This window comes from Mustela erminea, chromosome 4, assembly GCF_009829155.1.
Source record: "Mustela erminea isolate mMusErm1 chromosome 4, mMusErm1.Pri, whole genome shotgun sequence".
NCBI classification, from domain to species: domain Eukaryota; kingdom Metazoa; phylum Chordata; class Mammalia; order Carnivora; family Mustelidae; genus Mustela; species Mustela erminea.
The window spans coordinates 22912479-22931524 of record NC_045617.1 but is presented as its reverse complement, the minus strand read 5'-3'; the positions used below and the strand labels follow the sequence as shown (position 1 = coordinate 22931524).

The window sequence follows — 19046 nt, the reverse complement described above, 5'->3', positions numbered from 1 at the left end:
TCATTTATACAATGCTCTTGAAATGACTAAGAGAAATGAAGACAGATTCGTAGATTGTAGGGAGACTGGTGAGGAAGGGAAAGGAGAATGGCTCTCAAAGAGGAACACAAGGGATCCTTGTGGTGATGGATCTTTTCTATGAGTTGACTATATCAAACTCAATATCCAAGTTGTGATACTGTGCTAAGGTTTTGCAAGATGTTAACACTGGGAGAAATGGAATGAAGAGTACATGGGACCTCTTTATATTATTTTCCGCCTCTTTTCTTAAATGGTGGTAAAATACACATACCATGAATTTTACTATTTTAACTATTTTTAAAGTGTACAGGTCAGTGCCATTTAGTATATCCATATTGTTGGGTAATCATCACCACCATCCATCACCAGAACATTCATCTAGCAGACTGAGACTGTTTACCCATTAAACAATAACTCCTCATTCTTCCCTCCCCCTAGTTCCTGGTGACTACCAGTCTAATTTCTGTCTCTATGAGTTTGACTGCTCTAGGTACCACCTATTAGTGAAATCAGACAGTATTTGTATTTTTACGACTGACTTCTTTTACTCACCCAGGTTCACCCATGTTGTAGGATATATTAGAATTTCCTTGGTTCACCCATGTTGTAGGATATATTAGAATTTCCTTCCTTTTTAAGGCTGAATAATATTCCCTTATGTATATCCATCATGTTTTTTGAAAATCTGTCTGTTGATGGATGTTTGGGTTGCTTCCGCCTCACGACTATTGTAAATAATGCTGCTATGGACATGGATATGTAAATACTTTTTTGAAATCCTGATTTCAGTTCTTTTGGGTATAAACCCAGGAATAGAATTGCTGGATCATAAGGTAATTCTGTTTTAATTTTTTCGAGGAACTTCCATACTATTTTCCATAGCAGGTGCAGCATTTGACAATACTACCAGCTTTGTCTGGTAGGGTTCCAATTTCTCTGAATTCTCAACAGCCCTTGTTATTTTCTTCCTTCCTTCTTTCCTTCTCTCCTTCCTTCCTTCCTCCCTCTCTCCCTCTCTTCTTCCCTTTCTTCCTTCACCTCCTGCTGCTTCTTCTTGTTACTAGCCATCCTAATGATGAGGTGATAATCTCATTTTGGTTTTGCTTTGCATTTCTCTGATGATTAGTGATTTTGAGAGTCTTGTCATATGTTTATCAGTCATTTGTATATCATATTTAGAAAAATGTCTGTAGAAGTCCTTTGCCCATTTTTTAATCGAGTTATTTGATTGTAATTGTTGTTGTGCTGTAGGAGTTCTTTATATACTCTGGATATTAACCCCTTATCAGATGTATGATTTACAAATATATTCTCTCTTTCTATGGGTTGATTTTTACTTTGTTAATTGTGTCCTTTGATGCACAGAAGTTTTAAAGTTTTAGGTAGCCACATTTATCTACTTTTGCCTCTTTTTTTTTTTTTTTTTTTTGCCTGTGCTTTTGGTGTCTTATCTAAGAAATCATTACCAAATTTAATGTTATGAAGATTTTCCCCTGTTTTTATCTAAGAGTTTAGTTTTAGGTCTTATGTTTACATCCTTAAATGATTATGAGTTAATTTTTTTCTTTTCTTTTCTTTTTTTAAATTAACATATAATGTATTATTTGTTTCATGGGTACAGGTCTGTGAACTGTCAGTCTTACATAGTTCACAGCACTCACCATAGCACATACCCTCCCCATTGTCCATCTTCCAGCCACCCCATCCCTTACACCTCCCTCCCTTCCAGAAACCTAGTTTGTTTCCTGAGATTAAGAGTCTCTTATGGTTTGTCTCCCTTTCTGGTTTCATCTTATTTCATTTTTGCCTCCTTTCTCCTATGATGTTCTGTCTTGTTTCTCAATTTCCTCATATCAGTGAGATCATATGATAATTGTCTTTCTCTGATTGACATATTTCACTAAGCATAATACTCTCTAGTTCTATCTGCATCATTGTAAAAGGCAAGAGTTTTGGGTTTTTGATGGCTGTATAGTATTCCATTATATATATGCAGATATACAGATAGTACTTATGTCATAGGCTTGTTTTGAGGATTATAAGAGTTAAAATATCTAACATACTTAAAAAAGAGTGCCTGGCACTTAAGTGTTCGATAAATGTTAGCTTTTATTAAGGGAAGAAGGCTAACTAACTATATATTTTGTATATATGTATATAAAATATCTTCCTTATCCATTCATCTGTTGATGGAGATCTAGGCTCTTTCCACAGTTTGGCTGTGTACACAGTTGTGGACATTGCTGCTATAAACATTGGGGTGCATGTGCCCCTTTGGATCACTACGTTTGTATATTTAGGGTAAATATCCAATAGTGTGATTGCTGGATCGTAGGGCAGCTCTATCTTCAACTTTTTGAGGAACCTGCATACTGTGTTCCAGAGTGGCTGCACCAGCTTGCATTCCCACCAACAGTGTAAGAGGGTTTCCCTTTCTCCACATCCTCATCAATACCTGTCATTTCTTGACTGGTTAATTTTGGACATTCTGACTGGTGTGAGGTGGTATCTCACTGTGGTTTTAATTTGTATTTCCCTGATGCTGAGTGATGTTGAGTACTTTTTCACGTGTCTCTTGGCCATTTGAATGTCTTTTTTGCAGAAATGTCTGTTCATGTCTTAAGCCTATTTTTTGATTGGATTGTTTGTTCTTTGGGTGTTGAGTTTGATAAGTTATTTATAGATTTTGGATACAAGCCCTTTATCTGATATGCCATTTGCAAATATCTTCTCCCATTCCCTTGGTTGTCTTTTGGTTTCGTTGACTATTTCCTCTGCTTTACGAAAGATTTTTATCCTGATGAAGTCCCAATAGTTCATTTTTGCCCTTGCTTCCCTTCCCTTTGGCGATGTTTCTAGGAAGAAGTTGTTGCAGCTGAGGTCGAGGAAGTTGCTGCCTGTGTTCTCCTCAAGGATTTTGGTGGATTCCTCTCTCACATTGAGGTCTTTCATCCATTTTGAGTCATTTTTTGTGTGTGGTTTAAGGAAATGGTCTAGTTTCATTCTGCATGTGGCTGTCTCATTTTCCCAACATCATTTATTGAAAAGACGGTCTTTCTCCATTGGACATTCTTTCCTGCTTGGTTGAAGCAGGTCTTCCCTTTGTTGAGGGTCTATTTCTGGGCTCTCTATTCTGTTCCATTGATCTCTGTGTCTGTTTTTGTGCCATTACCATACTGTTTTGATGATTACAGCTTTGTAATAGAGCTTGAAGTCTGGAATTCTGATGCCACCAACTTCAGTTTTCTTTTTCAGCATTCCTGGGTATTCAGGGTCTTTTCTGGTCCCATATAAATTTTAGGACTATTTGTTCCATTTCTTTGAAAAAAGTTGATAATATTTTGATAGGGATTGCATTAAATGTGTGGATTTCTCTAGGTGGCATAGACATTTTCACAATATTTGTTCTTCCAATCCATGAGCACAGAATGTTTTCCATTTCTTTGTGTCTTCCTCAATTTCTTTTTTTTTTTTTTAAAGATTTTATTTATTTATTTGACAGAGATAGATCACAAGCAGGCAGAGAGGCAGGCAGAGAGAGAGAGAAGGAAGCAGGCTCCCCGCTGAGCAGAGAGCCCGATGCGGGGCTCGATCCCAGGACCCTGAGATCATGACCTGAGCCAAAGGCAGCAGCTTAACCCACTGAGCCACCCAGGCACCCCCCTCAATTTCTTTCATGAGTGTTCTATAGTTTTCTGAGTATGGATTCTTTGCCTCTTTGGTTAGATTTATTCCTAGGTATCTTATGGTTTGGGGTGCAATTGTAAATGGGATCAACTCCTTAATTTCTCTTTCTTCTGTCTTGCTGTTGGTGTATAGAAATGCAACTGATTTCTGAGCATTGATTTCATTTTATTTATTTTTAAAAATTAATTATTTTTATAACATATAATATATTATTTGCCTCAGGGGTACAGGTCTGTGAATCAACAGGCTTATGCATTTCACAGCATTCATCATATCACATACCCTCCCCAATGTCCATAACCCAACCACCCTCTCCACAAACCCCTCCCCCAGCAACCCTCTGTTTGTTTTGTGAGATTAAGAGTCTCTAATGGTTTGTCTCCCTCCCAATCCTGTCATATTTCATTTTTTCCTTCCCTACCCCCCAAATCTCCCACCCTGCCTCTCAAATTCCTCATATTAGGGAGATCATTGATGATTGTCTTTCTCTCATTCACTTATTTCACTCAACACAATACCCTCTAGTTCCATCCACATCATTGCAAATGGCAAGATTGCATTTCTTTTGATGGCTGTATAGTATTCTAATGTATATATATACACCACATCCTCTTTATCCATTCATCTGTTGATGGATATCTAGGTTCTTTCCATATTGTAGACATTGCTGAGCATTGATTTTTTTTGTTCTGACACTTCACTGAATTCCTGTATGAGTTCTAGCTGTTTTGGGGTGGAGTCTTTTGGGTTTTCCACATAAAGTATCATATCATCTGCAAAGAGTGAGAGTTTGACTTCTTCTTTGCTGATTCAGATGTCTTTTATTTCTTTTTGTTGTCTGATTGCTGAGGCTAGGACCTCTAGTACTATGTTGAATAGCAGTGATGACAGTAGACACCCCTGCTGGAAAGGCTCTCAGTTTTTCCCCATTGAGAATGATATTTGCAGTGGGTTTTCACAGACGGCTTTGATAATATTGAGGTATGTACCCTCTATCCCTACACTGTAAAGAGTTTTGATCAGGAAAGGATGCTGTACTTTGTCAAATGCTTTTTCAGCCTCTATTGAGAGTATCATATGGTTCTTGTACTTTATTTTATTAATATATTGTATCACATTGATTGATTTGTGGGTGTTGAACCAACCTTGTAGCCCAGGAATAAATCCCACTTGGTTGTGGTGAATAATCCATTTTAATGTTGGACCATATTGGCTAGCATTTTGGTGAGAATTTTTGCATCCATGTTCATCAAGGATATTGGTATATAATTCTCCTATTTGATGGGGTCTTTGTCTGCTTTGGGGATCAAAGTAATGCTTGCCTCATAAAAATGAGTTTGGAAGTTTTCCTTCCATTTCTATTTTTTGGAACAGTTTCAGGAGAATAGGTACTAATTCTTCTTTAAATGTTTGGTAGAATTCCCCTGGGAAGCCGTCTGGCCCTGGGCTCTTGTTTGTTGGGAGATTTTTGATGACTGCTTTAATCTCCTTATTGGTTATGGCAGATTTTCTATTTCTTGCTGGTTCAGTTTTGGTAGTTTATACATCTCTAGGAGCACATCCATTTTTTCCAGATTGTCAAATTTGCTGGTGTATAGTTGCTCATAATATGTTCTTATAATTGCTGTGTATCTTTGGTGTTGGTTGTGATCTCTCCTTTTTCATTCATGATTTTATTAATTTGGGTCCTTTCTCTTTTCTTTTTGATAAGGGTTTTATCAATCTTATTAATTTATCAATCAAAGATTGATTGGTTGATTTATCAAAGATCCAGCTCCTAGTTTTGTTGATCTGTTCTACTGTTCTTTTAGTTTCTATTTCATTGATTTCTGCTCTGATATTTATTATTTCTCTTCTCCTGCTGAGTTTAGGGTTTCTTTACTGTTCTTTCTTCAGCTCCTTTAGGTGTAGGGTTAGGTTGTGTATTTGAGACCTTTCTTGTTTCTTGATAAAGGCTTGTATGGGTATATACTTTCTTCTCAGGACTGCCTTTGCTGCATCCCAAAGGTTTTGGGATGTTGGATTTTCATTTTCATTTGTTTCTATGAATTTTTAAAAATTTTTCTTTAATTTCCTGGTTGACCATTCATTCCTTAATAAGATGGTCTTTAGCCTCCATGTATTTGAGTTCTTTCCAACTTTCCTGTTGTGGTTGAGTTCTAGTTTCAAAGCACTGGGATCTGAAAATATGTAGGGAATGATCCCTACGTATACATCTTTTGGTACCTACTGAGACATAATTTGTGACCCAGGATGTGATCTGTTCTGGAGAATGTTCCATGTGCACTAGAGAAGAATGTGTATTCTGTTGCTTTGGGATGGAATGTTCTGAATATATCCGTGATGTCCATCTGGTCCAGTGTGTCATTCAAGGCCTTTATTTCCTTGTTGATCTTTTGCTTGGATGATCTGTCCATTTCAGTGAGGAGGGTGTAAAAGTCCCCTACTAGTATTGTATTATTGTCAATATGTTTCTTTGATTTTTGTTATTAATTGGTTTATATAGTTGGCTGCTCCTGTGTTAGGAGCATAGATATTTAAAATTATTAGATCTTCTTGTTGGAACAGACACTTTAAGGATAGTATAATGTCCTTCCTCATCTCTTACTGTAGTCTTTGGCTTAAAATCTAATTTATCTGATATAAGGATTGCCACCCCCGCTTTCTTTTGATGTCCATTAGCACAGTAAATTGTTTTCCACCCCCTCAATTTAAATCTGGAGATGTCTTTGCATCTAAAATGAGTTTCTTGCAGATAGCATATCTATGGGCCTTTTTTTCCGACCCATTTTGATACCCTGCATTTTTTGAGTGGCTCATTTAGCCCATTTACATTCAGGGTAACCATTAAAAGATATGAATTTAGGGCCATTGAATTGCCTCTAAGGTAACTGTTACTGTATATTGTCTCTGTTCCTTTCTGGTCTGTTACTTTTATTATTTTTTTTTAAATTTTCTTTTCATTTATTTATTTGACAGTGAGAGATCACAAGTAGGCAGAGAGGCAGGCAGAGAGAGAGGAGGAAGCAGGCAGAGAGGCAGGCAGAGAGAGAGGAAGGGAAGCAGGCTCCCTGCTGAGCAGAGAGCCCGATATGGGGCTCAATCCCAGGACCCTGAGATCATGACCTGAACTGAAGACAGAGGCTTTAATCCACTGAGCCACCCAGGCACCCCTCTGGTCTGTTACTTTTAGGATCTCTCTTTGCTTAGAGGACCCCTTTAATATTTCCTGTAGGACTGGTTTGGTGTTTGCAAGTTCTTTTAGTTTTTGTTTGTCCTGGAAGCTTTTTATGTCCCCTTCTATTTTCAGTGACAGCCTAGCTGTATATAGTATTCTTGGCAGCATATTTTTTTTGTTTAGTACTCTGAATATATCATGCCAGTCCTTTCTGGCCTGCCAGGTCTCTGTGAATAGGTCTGCTGCCAATCTAATATTTCTACCATTATAGGTTACAGATCTCTTGTCCTGAGCTGCTTTCAGGATTTTCTCTTTGTCCCTGAGACTTGTAAGTTTTACTATTAGATGACAGGGTGTGGACTTATTTTTATTGATTTTTGAGGGGTGTTCTCTGTGCCTCCTGGATTTTTATACTTGTTTCCTTCCCCAAATGAGGGAAGTTCTCTGCTATAATTTGCTCCAATATACCTTCTGCCCCTCTCTTCCTCTATTCTTCTTCTTCTAGGATCCCAATTATTCTAATATTGTTTCATCTTATGGTATCACTTATCTCTCAAATTCTCCCCTGGTGATCTGGTAGTTGTTTATCTCTCTTTTCCACAGCTTCTTTATTCTCCATCATTTGGTCTTCTATATCACTAATTCTCTCTTCTGCCTCATTTGTCCTAGCAGTAAGAGCCTCCATTTTTTTATTGCACCTCATTAATAGCTTTTTAAATTCCAACTTGGTTAGATTTTATAATCCTTTTATTTCTCCCAAAAGGGATTTTATTTCTACAGAAAAGGATTCTCTAGTATCTTCTATGCTTTTTTCAAGCCCAGTTAACATCTTTATAATTGTAATTCTGAGCTCTAGTTCTGACATCTTACTGATGTCTGTATTGATTAGGTCCACAGCCATTGGTACTGCCTCTTGTTCTTTTTTGGAGAGTGAGTTTTTCTGCCTTGTCATTTTGTTCAGAGAAGAAAAGATGAATGAAAGAACAAAATGCTGAAAGGTAACAATGACCCCAGAAAAATATACACTAACCAAATGAGAAGAGACCAAAACAGAGGAGAAAAGAAAGCAATAAAAAATATGATTAGAGGGGCCCCTGGGTGGCTCAGTGAGTTAAGACCTCTGCCTTCAGGTCAGGTCATGATCTCAGGGACCTGGGATTGAGCCCTGCATTGGGCTCTCTGCTCAGCAGAGAGACTACTTCCCCCTCTCTCTCTGCCTGCCTCTCCTGCTTGTGATCTCTCTCTCTGTCAAATAAATAAATAAAATATTTTTAAAAAATACGATTAGACTGATGAATAGAACAGAGCCACACACTTGATTTTGATTTTGGGCATATTTTCATATGTTAGAAGAAACTGCCTCCCAAATTTTTAAAGAAAGAAAGGAAGAAAATAGATATACATAAATATTTTCTCATATATATATATATATGTATATATATATATATACACACACACACACACACACGTTGAAAGGATATAATATGACTGTAGAGATGAACATTTAAAAAGATTTTTAAAAGGAATTGAGGGGCACCTGGGTGGCTCAGTCACTGAATGTCTGCCTTTGGCCAGGTCGTGATCCTGGGGTCCTGGGATTGAGCCCTGCATTGGGCTTGCTGCTCAGTGGGAAGCCTGCTTCTCCCTCTCCTGCACCCCCTGCTTGTGTTCCTGCTCTCACTCTGTCAAATAAATAAATAAAAATAAAATCTTTAAAAAATAAAAAATAAAATAAAAAAGGAATTGATAAGAAGTTGGTTGAAAAAAGAAAAAAAAAAAAACAGGGAGAGGAGGTAATCAGGTGGGAGACCAGAAAAAGCCATATGCTAGATTTAGGGTATATTTTGGTCTGTTAGAAGAAAATGTATTCCAAAATTTTAAAGAAAAAGTTACATGATTACAAAAAATAAGTTTAAAATACAGTGAAGGGATAGAATATGAGTATAAAAATGAAAATTAAAAAAGATTTTTAAAAAGGTATCGATGAGATAAAATAGTTAAAATAGGTTAAAATAAGAAAGAGGAAAATTTTTAAAAAAGAAAAATAGAAAAGAAAAAAATAACGAAAATTAAAAAAAAATTAACTCTGAAGACTAAAGAACCAGGAAAAAAGCCATGAATTCTATATGCTGTATTTCCCTAGCACTGGAGTTCCTCAGTTCTTCTTGATTAGTGAACTTGGTCTTGGCTGGATGTTCTTGCTGATCTTCTCGGGGAGGACTCTGTTGCAGTGATTCTCAAATGTCTTTGCCCAAGGCAGAATTGCACCGCCCTTCCCAGTGGCCAGGCTAAGTAATCTCCTCAGGATTTGCTCTCGGAAGCTTTTGTTCCCTGAACGCTTTCTGTACAGCTTGGGAGGAGGAGAATGAAGATGGTGGTTTCCCAATCTCCAGCCCTTTAGTTGCTGAGAGCTCAGGGCCCCACTCTTCAGTGTGTCCTCAGAGAAAAGCGGTCAATCCCTCCTTCTCCTTGGTCTCCGGCCACACTCTGAGCTCACCCAGCCTGTGACTGAGCATTTCTATCTCTGGCGCACAGCACCATTTGGAGTCTCCTAACCCAGCAGATTCCTGCCATGCACTCCCACGCTGCTTCTCCCATAGGAGGAAGAGGGGGTCTCTCTGGATCTGCCACTTGTGGGATTCCTGCGTGAAGAGCAGTAGCTCAACTGTGCCTTAGATCATGATTTAAGGTAACCCCAAACTGAGAGCTCACTCCTTGACTCCACCCTTGCAGCCAGCTGCCCTGGTCTAATACCTGGGAGCTTTGACGTACTCAGACACTCTACTGGTTTTTCCGTGACCCTGAGGATCCTGAGACCACATTGTCCCAGCGAAGTCTCCTCCTCCCATCCGCCACCCCCGCCACCTGTCCGCTTATCCTCTGGAGCAAGGTTCCTCAGTGCAGCAGACTTCTAAAAGTTCCAATTTTGTACCCCACTGCTCTACTGCTTGCTGGGATATGGCCCCTTCCCCCACAGTCTATCTTCCTGTATATTGGCTCGGATACACTTCATCCTACCTTCCAGAAAGTGGTTGCTTTTCTGTTCATAGAATTGCTGCTATTCTCTTTGACCTCCTGTTGAATTTGTAGGTGTTCAGAATGGTTTGATAACTATCTAGCTGAATTCATGGGACTAGACAAAATTTAGGTCTCCTACTCCTCTGCCATCTTGCTCCACCAGTCTCCATTATGAGTTAATTTTTTGTGTATTGTGTATGATAAAGGTTTAACTTCATTTTTTTACGTGTGGATATCCTGTTTTCCTAGAATCATTTGTTGAAGAGACTGTCCCTTCTCTGTTGAATGGTATTGACATCCATGTCTAAGATCATATGACCATATACTCAAGGGTTTATTTCTATGCTCTCTAGTCTATTCTGTTGGTCTAGATGCCCAATTTATTCCAGGACCACACCATTTTGATTACCATAGCTTTGTAATATGGTTTGAAATCAGAAAGTGTGTGTCCACCAATTTTATTCTTCTTTTTCAAAATTACATTGCTATTTGGTGTCCTTTGAGGTTTCACATGAATTTTAGGGTGAATCTTTCTATTTCTGCAAAAAAAGTCATTAGGGGGGGTTTTGGTAGGGATTGGACTAAATGATATTTGAATTTCCTTGTAAAATATTGTGTTACATGTATCACTGCCATTGAAATTCAATTCTGGGACTATTACTTGATCCTTTACCTCCAGAAGAGAAGAAGGAACATTTATTCAGTACCTACTACATGATGGGAATTTTTGCACCAATCCTGGGAGAGACATCATTGGTGTTCTTATTAGGTTGACTTGTCCTGCTCTGTGTGCAGATTCCAGGATTCCAGCAGAGATATGAGCCAAGGCTTGTGTCCTTACAAAGCTTGTACTTTCCTCATACAATCCAGCATCCTCTTCCTCCATCTCCTGGCAGCTTCCTAATAGCAAACAGAGTTTGTACCCAAAATGATGGGTGTTTATCTTTTCATTGGTGCTATAACATTTGTGGGGGTACAATCTACTTTGTATTTAGAGGGTTGTTGCAGAATTTTAAATGAGATGCTGTGTGTATTTAAATATTCACAATGTTCAGTGGATGGACATACCAAAGGGAATCATGATGTTTGAATGGGATTTTTATTTTTTAACTGAATAAAGCCCCACCTGGGGATTCTTTCTTATTTGTGTGTATATGATCAAACTTTTGCTGAATAGAAGGGAATAATCCTTTACCAAACCATACTTTTCCCTCTTGTTCTACTTGAGATTTCCAGCCCCGAGCGAGTAATGCAAGTGCTCCAAGACCATGCTGCAAAGACAATCATGCCACCTCCATCTTGTCCAACTTTTGTGGCTTCCCAGGGTTTGCATCAGTGCAACTATGACCACATCTGGGAGAATATTTATAGCAACATCAATCTCTACCAGGTAAAACAGGAAGAAATAACCAATATGCCTTTCTGTCCAACTCACTACTTTTGTGTAGACCTTAGAAATTTACCTTTGGTAGTTTTTCAGAAACCCTCTCCATAAGATCTTCATTACCCAGCCAGGTTTGTTTTTTCAATAAAAAGATTTAATTGCTGATTAAAAAGAAGAATGTAAAGAGGTATAATATAAGAGATTGCTGCTGGGACATATACATAACCGCTATTTACCAATGCAAAGGCACACATTCTAGTGCTAAACACCAAATGAGTTGGACAATTGTTAAATAGTGTGAGTCTGTAGAGGCAAAGTGGTCCCCCTAGGGTTGGTTCTTCTGGGAAAAACCTTTCATGAGGAAACTGAACTGGGTTTGAAGGACTCATGGGGCTCAGGGAAGTGGTGGTGGAGAGGGAAGCACATTGTAGAAGGGAGGCATGAACAACCATGCAGAAGAGACACTGTGTGTGGAGGGTTCAAGGCCAGGTTGGTGGAGTGAGTCATGTGGAAATATGGGGAAGAAAAGTTTTTTTAAGTGGGAGGAGAGGGAAAGTTGTGAATGTCCATAAATTTCAGAAAAAGGAATTTGTGTTTTATCCTATAAGGGAAGTGATACATAAAAAGTTGTATTTTTAGGAAGATTGATGTGGCAGCAAGGTGTTGGTTGGATTGGAAGAGGGAGATACTGCAGGCAGGGAAGCCAGCTAGATAGCTACTACATAAGATAGGCCTGAAGTTTGGCAACAAAAGGCAATTTCTATACAAAGCTATACAGGTGCCCCTTTGGATCACTACATTTATATCCTCGGGGTAAATATCCAGAAGTGCGATTGCTTGGTTGGAGTATAGTTCTGTCTTCAACTTTTTGAGGAAAGTTCGTATTGTTTTCCAGAGTGGCTGCATCAGCTTTCATTCCCACCAACGGTGTAAGAGGCTTCCCCTTTCTCTGCATCTTCACCAACATCTGTTTTTTCCTGACTTTTTAATTTTAGTCACCCTGACTGGTGTGAGGTAGCATCTCATTGTGGTTCTGATTTGTATTTCACAAGCGGACATTTAAAAACATCCAGTTCTTTTGCTTCTTGAACCAAACTTAAGCAGAAGGAGGTAGGGAGTAGGAAAGACGGGAGAAGGTTGAAGCCAGAGTCAGCCCTTATCACTAAATAAGACCGGCGCTCCTAAGATACTGGACAGTCTAGCTCTTGATCTTGAAAGAATCCTCCTTTACCTGAGATTCTGGTTTTAAAATTTGAGGGCCACCACAAGTCTGTTTCCTCCTTGACTGAGAAAATAGGGGCAATTAAAGTCCCAGGGGGGCAGATGAGGGTGAACAGGAGTAAAGGAGAAGTAGGAGGCAAAGAACAGGGGGTCAGTAGTGAAGAGCTTCACGTTTGAAGTCATGGGGAAGTGATGGTCCAGGGTCTGGCTGGACCAGCAGGCCAGAATTGTAGCAGTGCCCATGAAGACTTAAGGGGTGAAGGAGGTTATCTAGGAAAAGCAGAAAGTGCAGGGTAAGAGCAGGAGATGATGGCTCAGGTTTTTGTTTTTTTTTTTTTGAAAAGTGGAAAACACTAAGAGCTACAGCGCGAGGAAGGAGACCAGCCACACAGTGGAGAGAACTGACATTTCCTGCCATCCTCTGTTCCTGCTTCCCTCCATTTACACATGAGATGGAAAGTCAGGGTATGATGAAATGCAGTCTCTGTTTTCACCAGTCTATTTTGAATGCAGTTGCCCGTGTTAAACTGAAGGAAAGAAGAAAAAAAGAATGAAAGAAAGAAAACCACTTCCTTGGGCTATTTACTGACTTGTAAATGTTGTTCTTGGAATTGACCAAAAGAAGAAAAATGTGAACACCTACTTTCAGGTTGATTTATGGTAAATGGACCCTAGAGAATGAGAACACCTATAGATTGCAGAGGTGGATCCTGAAGGGAGGCATAACACACACAAATTAACCCTACATGTTAGTGTCATGCACGTTTCCTGTTCATTAGTTTGTTCATTCATTCATTCATTCATTCATTCAGTGATTATTACATGGATACTGTAATTATTATAATTATTAATTATTACATGGATACTGCCTTTGTGCCAGGACCCGCGCTGCTCATGGAATGAAACATGCAATAAACAGGTGGACGGAAGAGTTAATCTCATCTCTAACCTGTGGATGCCATGAGGAAAACCACAGGAAGAGGGGTCAGTGGGGTAGAGAGGAGCTTCCGCTGATAGATGGACCAAGCTCTCTGAGTTGGGAACATCTGATCCGACATTTGATAAATGAGAAGGAGTCAGCCATGCTAGTGAAGAGCTTTCCCAGTGGGGAAACAGAAAATAGCACAGCATTGGAGAAAGAAAATTCTGAGGCAACGATCAGTGGTTTTCTACTTTCCCTCCCATTTTCCTGTGGGCGTTACTTTGTGAACTCCTCATGTATTTCTGCTCTGGTCAAGAGGCACTTTATACAATATCTGAATGCCATTCTGAATATTGGATACCAGTCAGAGGAGATTAGGATGAAGTTAAACGGGGAAGATGGGAGGAGTCACAGGAATGTGGGTATGAATTGTAAAGCTCTGTGATTATTTTGCACGCATGTAGCAGTCAAGTATGAATTTTAGCATCTATACGCTGGTCAGCATTCTGATTCTGAAGTTGGCAAGGAACAATCCATACCCCATGAAAAATAACTTTCTTACTTCTGCATGAAGGAAAGCAAACCTCATAGGATTGTCCCTTTTGACAGCTCAGAAAGAATATAGCATGACTTCGGGACAATTTTGGATCCGTTTTCAGTGAATACTACTCACCAATAGTTTTTCTTTAGGAAGTTTGTTGTTGTTGTTTAGAAAATAAATGTTTTATTTCAGAGCAGTTGTAGATTTACAGAAAAGTTACGAAGATAGTACAAGGAGTTCCCAGGAATCCCCTGTCAGGTTTCTCCTGTTATTGACATATTACTTTGTCACACCCAAGGAACGAGCACTGGTACATTTACTGATATCGAAACTAGACTGTATTTGGAAGTCACTGGTTTTTCCATTACTGTCTTCTTTGTGCTCCAGGGCACCACAGTGCCTTTGCTTGTCATGTTTCCCAGGCACCTCAGGTCTGTGCCAGCTTCTCAGGCTTTCCTTGACAGTCTTTGACAGTCTTTGGGAGTACTGGTCAGGAAACCTGTAGAAAATTCCTTCACTTAAATTTGTCTGATGTTTTTCTCATGGTTACACTGGGGTTGGAGGTTTGAAGGAAGGACACCCCAGAGGTGAAGTGCCCTTCTTATCACACCGTATCTGGGACAGATGTTATCAACCTGGTATATTGCTGTGATGTTAAGCTTGATATGTGGTTAAGTTAGGGGTGTTTGCTAGGTTTTTGCACTGTAAAGTGACGATGTTTCTTCTTAAGAAGATGTTAGAAATTAATTTTAAGCCACAGAAATAATACATAAACATCTTCTTGTGAAAAATTGAAACATCACTGAAAATTTAATGCTTTAAATTAATGGGAATTCTAATCTGGTCCCCATTCCATTTCCTCAGAGGTAAACACTGTTATTGCTTTAGCTTTTTCAATACATTTACATTCAAACATATGTCCTCATAAAATATATATTATATATATATATATACACACACACACACCATATATATGTGTACATATATACATATATACACATAACACATATGTACACATATGTGTACATATATACACATATATATGGTATAATATTGTGTTTTAGTTTTCTATGTAAATTATCTGTCATACTCTGTGGATATCTTTGTTAACTTGCTTTTTTCACCCAATTATATGTCTTAGAGATCTGTCTCTGTTCTTTTTAATGCTTGCGTTATATTTTATCACATACAACAGCTCACACAGACACCTCTCTGGATACTTGTTGCCATTTTTTACCTCATTAGAAACCACTCCCACTGAACTTCCTTGTACATGCCTCCTTGTGCGCATGTGTGTTTCTTTAGAGTAGATACTTAGAAGTAGGTTTTCTGGGTCACTGACATACACATGAAAATTTTCCATAGATCCTACTGAAGTGGTACACCCTTTTTTTTCCCCTAACAAGCAACTTATGAGAGAACCTGCTTTCTCACATTTTAACATCAAACATATTTATCTGAAGGTCAACAATGTTTATATTTCTATCACATTTTGAATTGGCCCTTTATTTACCATTGGCATGTAAGGCAGGCTACTCTTTTCTTTATACACAATTCTTTTCCCAGATTCACTTAAAGATCTGGGTTTGGGGGATAAAGAAAAAATATCAGATTTTCTGATCATTGTCAATTGAAGATAATTTATAACTAAAAAGAGAGAATTATGGTCTAAAAGGATTGTGTTTTTTTAATATCCTTTTGAAAAAACTTAAAAATAATTTAACCATAGTCCTAATCAGAAGCAATAGGCCAGCCAGCCCTGTATGGATCCTCCCAAACCTTCCACCTTTGTATTTTATTAAGTTACTCATATCCAGTGCCATTCCCCAAGAAAACACCTGTTTATTAAAACGTATAGACATTAAGTACTACTATTGGCCATCATATTTCTAAAGATATGGTTTAATTGGTCACTGTTCTTTAACGTTATGGAGTGTTGCAGCGCCAGGAAACACTATATCCTGTGCCTCTTCTTTTGTTTCTTCTCACTGGCCACAGGGAGGAGAGGGCAAGGGACAGCTGGTTCTTCCCCAACAGCTTTCCTGGTCCCCTGTGTTTCCACAGATGGAACAAGGGCATAGTGTGCCCTCACAAAAGTGCTGTCATATACAATCATTCCAATGTGCAAGAAGTTTAGGGAAACAGAAAACACTCCTTTCTGGTTTCCCTCATCCAATTCAATGGAACATGTAAAACAAACATTTTCTGTTGACAATAATGACATGTATTATCACCGAAAATTTGGGAAATGTAGAAAAGCTCAAGGAAGAAAATAAAAATCAGCCATTATTTTACCCCCCAAATAAAACAATAACATTGTTAACATTTGGTATCTATCCTTCTAGTCTTTTTATTCTGTGGATATACACAAATACGCTGTGGGGATATTTAGGAGGTGGGAAATACATTATAGACGTATTTTTCCTCTGATTATTCCACCCACCACCCTCCCCTCAACCTCCCACTCCACTGCCCCTGCCAGTTTTCCCAGAAGAATTAAATTTGCAATCAGTGGAGATCTCAGAACTATCAAAATACTGCCCAAGACAATGCTGGCAAAGACCCAGCCACCAGGTAGAGTAAATGTCAAAGGATTTACCTACCTAGGAAGAAGGAACAAACACAGGTGGTGTTGACATTCTGGCTTCTGGTCAACCCTGCTGCTTACCTGCACCATGTCTAGTTCTCTTAGGGGAATACACTCACGCGCTTTGCCCCATGTCACTTCCTAAGTTTTTTCCAGTCCTGGGGTTGTGGGATGTTTACATGGAAATACACTAATGTACACATTTACCCAGAACAGACGGGAGCTAATTCTACCCACAGGCAGAATGGGAAGCCATTTAATGATACTCGATGAGACAACTGTCTTCTCACTCACTCTTCCTAAAATCCCTGCCCCAAATTCTCTTCTCTTCTGCCCGTCATAAAGATCAATAGTCTGTCTTTAGAGTCTTGGGTACTGTATTAGTTAAAATTATATTTGGCCATTGGTCATAATTAAACACAAAATAGCAGAGGATTAAAGGAGATAGGAATTTCTTTCTCTCTCCCTTATATTAAGATCCAGGGGTAGGAAGTACGGAACTAGCATGATGACTCTGTTCCATGGACTCCTCAGGGACCCACGCTCCTTCTATCCTGGAGTTCCAACAAATGCAGCCTCCATACCCAAGATCAACACCTGGTCTGAGATGGAGCTCCAGCTGTCACATTCTTGTCCTCAGCAGCAGAATGGATAATGAGGGAGAGAACCTGCCACTTCAGGGAAATTCCCAGAAGCTGCCACACGGCATTTTCACTTTGGCCAGAACTTAGTCACATAGCCACACCTACCTGCAAAAGAGGCTTGGAAATATCATCTCCATCTGGGTGGCCACGTGCCACAATAAATATTTAATTACTACAGGAAGAAAGGAAAGTGGATCTTGGGGAACAACCAGCAGTTTTTGCCATAAGGGCTTATTGGAATCCCAAGAGTGAACCATTAGAATATAAGTAACCCAAAGAGTGGGGTTCCAAGCTAACTCATTGCCACTCAGTAGTGTTTCTGTGGGTACTGGAACCACTATAAAAGATTGTCTCATGAGAATGGGGTGTATGCCCAGGGGCAGGCAGAGAGAACACGAAGAAAGGGGCTGCCAGAGGACCAGGGGCAGACTCAATATTACCTTCTTCAAGTTTTTCCTAGGACTCTGTATGTGTGTGTGTGTGACCTAGTCCTGCTCAATATCAGGAAAAATGCCTATGGAAATAAACACAAACCATGAATTCTGTGATAGATCCTGCCGGGCCGATCGACTACAGTAATCCATGGGCAGGGGGATCTAGCACATACAGGGCACCTACAAGATGCCAATCACTATGTGTTAATTCTCACAGCAATTTATCTTCTATTTTTATGCCACTTTACAAGCACAAAAACAGGATCAAGACTTTAAAATATTAAATCACATAGCTAAAAAGTAGAAAGAAGCATTCAATCCACTGATCTCTCTCAGCCTGGAACAAGGTTAGATTCGAGATGTTCAAGGTTTCAAACATCTACAAATGTGTGTATCAACTTTTCATAAGTGAATCACGGAAAAGCTATATGTGTTTGGGGGGGTGGTTTTAAAAGCTGTGAAGAGTCTTACATAACAAGGACTAAATAATGATGATAACGGTGGGCTCTAATTTATTCTAGAAATCCAGATTTTCATAGGACATGCTGCAGTGGATCCCAATACTCTTCTGCTCCTTCATATAAATATGCCTTGGGTCATGGGGTGTGATCTTGTGGTGGCCCAACTGTGACTTCATGTAATTCAACGAATGCTACTTTTTTGATAGAATGAAAATATGAGGGAAGAGGACCTTTCAATGGAACAAAATGAAAATGACCTAGCACAGATAAGTCGCTGCCAACATGCTGGTGAGCCCGTCAAGCAGAAAAAAGAGACAGGGTAAAATTAAATCATGTTATTGGTGACTCAAGGAAATGGATTAAATACAGGGAGGGGGTGGAAATTGAGTGACTGATTAATAGGTAGGTTACATGTTAACTCAAAAATATTTGAAGCTGAAATAAAAGCAAGGCTGTTCAAGCAGGTGAGACAACTAAATTAATGTTTCACCCTAGGACTGGGTTTTTCACGAGAGTAATTACTAAGAGCAATTTCTTTTTGTATTTATACATATAGAGTAATTATTTTCCTTCTAATGCATTTTTAAAGAGTAGCTACTGTGAAACTCCCTTAAGTTAAATAAAATGACTTCCGTTTGGTGTCTATGAATTTTCCAAACCACTTTGAGGTGAAAAGCATTTATTCTATTTTTCCTACCCCCTAAAGGTACAGCTTTGCAGTGGCCCTGCAACTGCTTGGTTTGGATGGTGGGGCCGGGCCCAGTGATGGGAGTCCTGTCCTGATGAGAGGAGCCTACTTGTCCTTCCTGTATCTGCGCCACCTGCGAATCAGGGAGCTGCAGGTATGTGGATAGCACAGCACGCAGGCTTCAGACTTCTGGAAGGTTTGGTTGTCCACCAAGGTGGTTTGCCTGCTCTTCCAGTAGCAACGCATTTTTACACTTCGTT

General features: G+C 39.2%; 1 protein-coding gene across 1 annotated transcript in view; it reads left to right on the top strand.

Annotated features, from left to right (window-relative positions):
• Positions 1-19046, top strand: part of LOC116588132 — a 183753-nt gene that overhangs the window by 47152 nt on the left and 117555 nt on the right. Inside the window, exons 13-15 of the mRNA XM_032338859.1 lie at positions 11133-11294; positions 18305-18417; positions 18805-18940. Coding sequence (XP_032194750.1) covers positions 11133-11294; positions 18305-18417; positions 18805-18940 — 411 coding nt within the window. The remainder of the gene's footprint in view (positions 1-11132; positions 11295-18304; positions 18418-18804; positions 18941-19046) is intronic.